A 7,745-nucleotide genomic window follows, 5' to 3' on the forward strand; every position below is an offset into this window, starting at 1 on the left:
TCTGACAGAGACTGTAAAACCCCTTCTGCACCACGGGCGAACATTTCTTTGGAGAGAGAGACACACACAGCAACTTGGAAGAGTTTCTGCTGCTGCTTCTTTGCGGTCCTCGCCTTCGCATTTACAGACTCCCCCGCCCGCCCGCACTCGCGATCCTATTGCCCCCTCTCTGCCTCCTGCGGCTCCCCCTTCCCTCTTCACCCCCACCGGGTCCTTCCTCCTCGGCCCCCCCCGAGCAGGGCACCTGCCCTCTCCTTGTGAGCTCCTGCACCCTCGGCCGGGACATCGCCTCTGTCCCCCTGCACCTTCCGAGCAGGACAAGCCCCCGGCTTAGCCGCCCGCCCCCCTTCTCCCCTCGCACTACCCAGCCGGACCCTGCCCCGGACTCCCCGCGCAGCCCCCGCGGGCGCCCCGCTGCCCTCCCCCGGCGGCTGGCGGCGCGGCGATGCTGGCGGTGGGGCAGATGGACGGCAGCCCCCGGCAGAGCGCCTTCCTGCTCGGCAGCCCGCCCCTGGCCGCCCTGCACAGCATGGCCGAGATGAAGACCCCGCTGTACCCGGCGTACCCGCTGCCCGCCGGGCCGGCCTCCTCCTCCTCCTCCTCCTCCGCCTCCCCGTCCCCGCCGCTGGGCTCCCCCAACCCGGCCGGCCTCAAGCCGCCGGCCCTGGCCAGCCCCCCGCAGCAGCTCTCGGCCGCCACCCCGCACGGCATCAACGACATCCTGAGCCGGCCCTCCATGCCCCTGGCCGGGGCCGCCCTGGCCTCTTCGTCGCCCTCCGGCTCCTCCTCGTCCCCCGCCGGCCTCCTGGCCGGCCTGCCCCGCTTCAGCAGCCTCAGCCCCCCGCCGCCGCCCCCCGGGCTCTACTTCAGCCCCAGCGCCGCCGCCGTGGCCGTGGGCCGCTACCCCAAGCCCCTGGCCGAGCTGCCCGGCAGGACCCCGATCTTCTGGCCGGGGGTGATGCAGAGCCCCCCCTGGAGAGACGCGCGCCTCGCCTGCACCCCCCGTGAGTACCGCCGCCCCGGCTGTGGCGGGGGTGGGAGTAGGGCGGCTTTCCTAGCACCGGCAACTGCCCCCACTTGTTCGGGTGACATCCGCCCCCCCCCCCGAATCCTGCCTTGGGGCAGCTCCGGCACTGGCCAGGGTCACCCTCCCCCCCTATGTCTTCCTCCTTCTCAGTCCTGTTGCTCAGACTTCGGTTGAAATGCACCCCACCCGGCCACGGGCCGCTGTGCTGCAGGGCGCTGGTTAGCGGGAGAGACAACTAACTTATTGAGCCCGTGCCATACTTCAGTGCATCCTTTTAACCCCCCCCAACCCACTTTTATTTGGGGAGTGAGAGAAGGGGAAATGCTGCCCCCAGTGATTTTGTTTAGGAAGTAGTATGATCGGTGGTGAATCGATTACAAGTGGTTTTGTTTTACTCACCCACACCATCCTGTTCGCTGCATTTTGGTTCAGGAGCACGGTGCTGCTTTCGCTGCCTTTACTTTTTCTCCTGCTCATGCTTCATCTCTCACTTTCTACTTACAAACTCCTACTTCATGCTCTCTGAATGCCCTCTGGCGTATACCCGTTAGCATTCACTCCCATCTGTAATTGCAGGCACCTTCTGCAAAAATTTAGAAGGGTTAGTTAGGAGATGTGTCTGTTTGTTAGGGCAAAGAAAAGCTGTAGTGTCCCAGATTTCTTGGGGGTAAAAGTTTTAAGGGCCAAATCCTTCTTCCCCTGTTCTTTCAGAGAGAGGCTTTTATAAACTCGGGACGTGTGTGCCTCATCTTTTTTCTCTCTTGTTATTTTGAGGCTGCGACACTTCCAAGTTCCTGTAACGGTTTTCTAATTACTGATGACTTTTGTAACACTGAGCACAGTGATGTTCCAAGCTTAGATTTGCTGCTGCCAGACACTTGAAGGGGTTGGCTTTCCTAAAACCGTTTTGATCATTGTACATACAGTACTAGAATCCTTCCAATAACAAACAGTTACTGTCTGAACACCTGAAAGCACATGTTAAATGATGAAAATATATTACATGCATTATTTGACTTGTTGGCAATTTAGACACTCACAGCTCTCTCTCTCTCTCTCTCTCTCTCTCTCTGTGTGTGTGTGTGTGTGAGTGAGTGAGTGAGTGAAATCATTTAAAATGTCGAGCTATTGCTTATAAATAATGGGAAGTTTTTACAAAAACAGTTTTCTCATTTTATTTTTCCTAAAAGGACTTTTAAGTTGAAATATCTCTGATTCAACTACTCCTCCACCTCCCCTTTTTTGAGTTTGGTTCATACACAAACTTTCCCCAAGAAGAACCCTTTATAGTAACCTACTTTTATCGATTACCGTTTTTGTGGGAGAGTAATTTTTGCCTGCTCAAAATTTAGACTCTCAAAATAAAGGGGCGTCAGGAAAAGATATGCATCGCTTTGAACCTAGCAACATTTTAATAGTGAATTTGGTCCTCCGTGTATAGAAAAAAACCCCTTTCCCTGGACAGCAAATTTCATAGCTAAGCACTTTTCCAAATAAACAGATTAACATATCTGTCTATGCATTCATTCTTTTCCAGATCAAGGTTCAATTTTGCTGGATAAAGACGGAAAGAGAAAACATACAAGACCCACTTTTTCTGGCCAGCAGATTTTCGCCCTGGAAAAGACTTTTGAACAGACCAAATATTTAGCAGGACCAGAGAGAGCCAGGCTAGCCTATTCACTGGGGATGACAGAGAGTCAAGTCAAGGTGAGATGATCATGTCAAACGTTAGATAAGAGACTCAAGCCCACACATTGCTGAGACTGGGCGGAGTGTGAAAAATACATATACAAAGGAGCCCTGATATAAGATATTGATGAACAAAAGGAATCAGGCGCATGCCTTTGAAATCAGGTTAATCTTAAATGGATACGTATGCTCTGCACATACACCATTACTGCCAGAACAAAGCCATTGCAAAATATTATTGCTAGCTAAATCCTTTGCATAGATGGCTCCTTTTATATATTAAAAGTATATTTAAAAAGGCACTTAGGTGGGCAATTATTTGCAGTTTATAATTCTCATTTATGAGAATATGGTATAATTTTTAAAATCGTAATTTATTTTAAAATAATTTAAAATTAGGAATTCTTATAAAATGACCCCAAAATATTATGTTTACTGTGCCAAAAAATTGGTAAGGAGTAATATTGTTGAATACTTAACTACAAACAAGTGGAGTTTGTGTTAGAAGGCTAACACTTGGATAATACATTTTCTGACCCGGTATCTATGCAATGTTTGGTCATTAGATGTTGAAATGATTAGGACAAATAGTTAAAATGTGATATCGTTCACCTGGCTAAGGGCAAAACACAAATTTGCGCGTGTTTGGGATCATGGTTGAAACTTTAGAGATCTTGTCTTGAATGGGAAAGGAATTGAGCTAACAAGCATAAAGTGGGGCGGATCTGTTTATTTTAGTTAAACACAAATATTTCACAGAGGTACGGTTTTGAGAAGTTAAAAAGCAAATGTTGGCTACAGTGTGTTTCTTGTTCAGGAAATTGTATTTAAAGATAATTTCTCTATGCAGCTTTTTAACAAATTTAACAGTTTCTATGTTAAGGGGCCTCTTCATGGATTCTCATTCTCCCAGAGTTATCTGGAGACCCTCATTTGTCACTGTAAATATGTCTAAATGGCTGTGAATAAATTGTTACAGCCCGTACAATGAAAATAACACCCCCCCTCCTCTTACTCTGCCCTTTCTAAGATAAAATATATAACAGAAGAGGGGACGTTAGAGAACTATTCAATGTAAAATGTTTATTATCACATATGCGCAGGATTAAAGTATTGTGTAGTCAGTGAGTGTACTAGACATGTAGTTAGATTTGTTTTCTTTCAAATGAATGCTTTCATTCCATGTATAGGAATCGTTCTGCGACACTGAAATTATATTTTGAATAATAGGATTCGTGACTTGTATTTTTAGAGAGGAAAAAACCCAAACAACCTGTAAATTGTTCCTTTCTTTTACAACATTTTTAATCTATTTTTTAATTTATTGTATAAATGTAATTTCATCTTTAAAAGCCATAGCAATAAAAAAAATGCATTTTTAACCTGATGACGTTGCACAGAGTAAGTTTCTGTGACCCGTTAGCCTTATCTCTAACTATTTGACTATTTAGATTTAGAGCATTAGAAACACCTGCTTTTCACTTGAATTACATTTAGGACTACAGACGCATATGTTTTCATGGGAGATGGTGCCCCATCAAATGCCCCATTTGATACGTTAGTTGAGTTTTGATTGAACAAACTGAACAGGCAAAAACATAGTAGGGGAAAGAGGAGGAAAAGAATAAATGTAGATCTTAACAGAAAATTAAGAGGAGTTAAATTATTTCTTCCCCCCATTAGTATGCAAAGGTTTGTTTAAAAGTCTCCACGGCTCGCTTTGAAACTCCTCTTAAAATCAAATCAAATCAAATCAAAAGCAAGTGAACCAAAAACGCACAAAATGCTCCTTCATCAGAAGAAAAAGCAACTGAAATATGCCTGGACCCTGAAAAATTCCTTAACTACCAATAATAACTCTGCTAGCAAAAGCAAGAATTCTGTGATGATAACAACAATATAGTAATAATTATAATGGCTTAGAATGATAACAATGATAATAACCGTTATATAAATACTAAGCATTCCATGGTAGCAATAATAATAAGTATGAGATGTATACTGGTAACTTAATATATTAATAATTATAGATATGGTATGAATATTAATTAATCGGTAGTAATAATAATAATACAAGTATAGCACAAATATCAATCATGATATGATAATAGTAATAGCTGTATGGTGATAATTGTAATAATTTTAGGTGAATAACTATTATATGAATACTTAAATGTCTGTGGTAATAAAATAATTATTTATGAATTTAACTTATGGCATAATAACAATAATAATTCTATAGCATAGTAATAACTGTTGTATCAGGGGTACTAATAACACGGTAGCAATAAGAATAGTAATAACTATGGTGTGGATATTAATCCCTCTATAGTAGCAATAACTAAGATACCAAGACTAACGCTACAACAGTAGTAATTATATAGTATGTTTGATGATAATTCTATTATAATAATTATGGAATGAATATAAATAACTATGTTAGTAATAATACATATGGGATGAACACTAGTAGAAATAAGAAAACAATACTATGTAATGACTATCAATACCTCTGCTGTGGTAATTGACTATGGGACAAATACTAATCACTGTTCGCTAGTGGTGATCAGCGTCGTATGAATACGACTAAGTGGATGGTAGGACTAGTCACCACAACTCTGTGATGGGGAGATTGGTACCTCCGTGGGGGTAATAGCTGTGCTAGGGATGCTACTAATTTTGTGGTGGCAGAAATAACAAGAACTCTGGTAGGAATCCTGCGGGCTGTCTGGTGCTACCAGCAGCTCCTGAGTGGTGGTAAGGCTGCCGGTGACGCTGAGGGTCACAAGCAGAGTATAGATGTGGTTGCTGGCATTGACCTGGCCCGGGTCAGTAACCCCCCCTTCTCTCTCTCTCTCTCTGTTCGCTGCTGCTGGGCCCCTTTTCTGGCGGCTGCAGGTTTGGTTCCAGAACCGGCGCACCAAGTGGCGGAAGAAGCATGCGGCCGAGATGGCCACGGCTAAGAAGAAGCAGGACTCGGAGACCGAGAGGCTGAAGGGGGCCTCGGAGAACGAGGAGGAGGACGATGACTACAACAAGCCTCTGGACCCCAACTCGGACGACGAGAAGATCACCCAGCTGCTGAAGAAACACAAGTCGAGCAGCAGCAGCTTGCTCCTGCACACGTCTGAGAACGAGAGCTCCTCTTAAAGGGGGTTTCAGAGGAGGGGGCCGGGGCCCAGGCGGACTCGGAGGACGCTTGCTATTTTCTGAGATGTTGTACATATCTATTTTTCTAGACTTTATCAGCTGACGGAGAGGAGGAAAGAGGCAGAAAAAGACGGCGAGTAAACAAACATGCAAACCCAGCGCTCCCCTGCTCCTCTCGCCTGGCCCTTGGCCGCAGGTGCTGGCGCTGTTATTGTAGGGTCGCAGGGGGGCTGTCTGAGTGCTCCCTCTTCTTTTGCAGACTTCAGAGCAGCTGAGTGGGGAAGGAGGGACCTACTTCCACCCACACAGCTCCTGCTGGGCGGACTAAAGCAACCTGTTGAAGGCTCTTTGTAAATAAATCGTGAGTCACACTGACTATAGAAGTTACTTTACTGTGAATATTTAAAATGTAAAATACTTTTTTTTAATAGAAAGGGTTGGGTTGGGTCCTACCCACCACCACCACCACCACCACCCCCTTGTCTGGCTTTTTTAAGATCTGTTCTTTTGAATAGTGAATTGTGGAATATAAACGCTGGGATTTGTTTGTGGTCTCTTCCCACACCTTAGCTGCTTATTCTGAATTTTCTCCTGCAGACCCTGATTCCCTCCTAATTTGAATTTAGGCCCTCCATTAAGGGCCTCTATTATGAGATTTGAAACAGTCTACTGATGTCTTGCCAAGTATGAGGAAGTCTTTGCTGGAATACTCCCTCCCATTCTGAAATTGCACCCGCCCTTAATGCTATTTATTAGTATTTTTTAAAAATACTTTTTTGGGCGGTGGGGGTGGGAAAATTTAAATAGTTTTCTTTATTTTAACCCGTTTCCAATAAAATGCGTGTTAAAAGTAGCTGGTGGGAATTGTGACAACCACTTTCAGTCGAAAATATAAAAAATCATTTAGATGCTGTAATTGAATTTAAAGTGTGTTTTCTTTTGTATTATAAATAATACTATAGAATGTAAATTGTTTTCTTTTTAAAGCTAATAATAATGATATATTAGCATCTTAACATTTATTAATTAATTTATATTAAAATAATTCGGTTTGTAAAGAGAAGAGCCCTTTGCAAGACCAGTTAAATGTAATGCACTTTCTGTTAAAAAAAGATAAATCAATTAAAACCAATTTAAAGACGTTTGTTGCCTCGACTAAAGGGTACAGATAATCTGATCTCATCAGAGATTAAATAATAAAACTGACAGTACAAAAAAGATAATTTGGGTTCTTTTGTTCATTTTCAGGAGCATTTAAAAAAAAAACTATGTAAAATGTCACTTGCTCCAGAAGGTTCAAGAGTAATACAAATAAAAAAAGCGACCGTTTATTTGGAAAATATAAAGTTGCTATTCCTGGTGTTTGGGTTTTTTTTTTCGTGAGAGCTCTTTTCCTTTTGTAGAACCTCTCTGGAGAATTCAGGAAGTCATAATTTCCATTTATATCCGAGATAGGTTAATCTCAGGCCAATATAGGGTGTATTAACTTTTTAAGCAGCAAGCAACACAAGCCATGATCAGGGATGACATGTTAACGTTATTATGGGAAATATACTATTTTCCAGGAAGAAAGCTATTAATAAGAGTCTAGCTAGGGGGCTAAAGTAAATAATTAGATCCAATATACAACTGTTTTAAATCGAAACACATTGTTTAGCTTTGATCATTTCCATATCAAGACAGTGGATAACTATTGTTATTTCTTTTATGGCTGCATTTAAGCAAATATAAACGCTGAGAGTTGAGCAAAGGAATCAGTTATTCTGCAATTTAGAAAAATATTAGTATTGTGTCAGTTTATATGAGGTATTTGATTATTAAACAAAAGCAGGGAAACACTTTCCTGAAGCAACATCGTAACTTAAACTATAGAGGG

At 43.1% G+C, this 7,745-nt stretch overlaps 1 protein-coding gene across 1 annotated transcript; it reads left to right on the forward strand.

The window, feature by feature from the left end:
- Positions 1-445: 445 nt before the first annotated feature.
- Positions 446-7,159, forward strand: NKX6-1 (NK6 homeobox 1). The gene is made up of 3 exons (XM_034770668.1): positions 446-1,004; positions 2,565-2,737; positions 5,618-7,159. Exons 1-3 carry the CDS (start codon positions 446-448, stop codon positions 5,867-5,869), a joined length of 984 nt encoding a protein of 327 aa, XP_034626559.1. The 3' UTR covers positions 5,870-7,159.
- The last annotated feature ends 586 nt before the right edge of the window (positions 7,160-7,745 follow it).

This window comes from Trachemys scripta, chromosome 5, assembly GCF_013100865.1.
Source record: "Trachemys scripta elegans isolate TJP31775 chromosome 5, CAS_Tse_1.0, whole genome shotgun sequence".
Classification (NCBI taxonomy): domain Eukaryota; kingdom Metazoa; phylum Chordata; order Testudines; family Emydidae; genus Trachemys; species Trachemys scripta.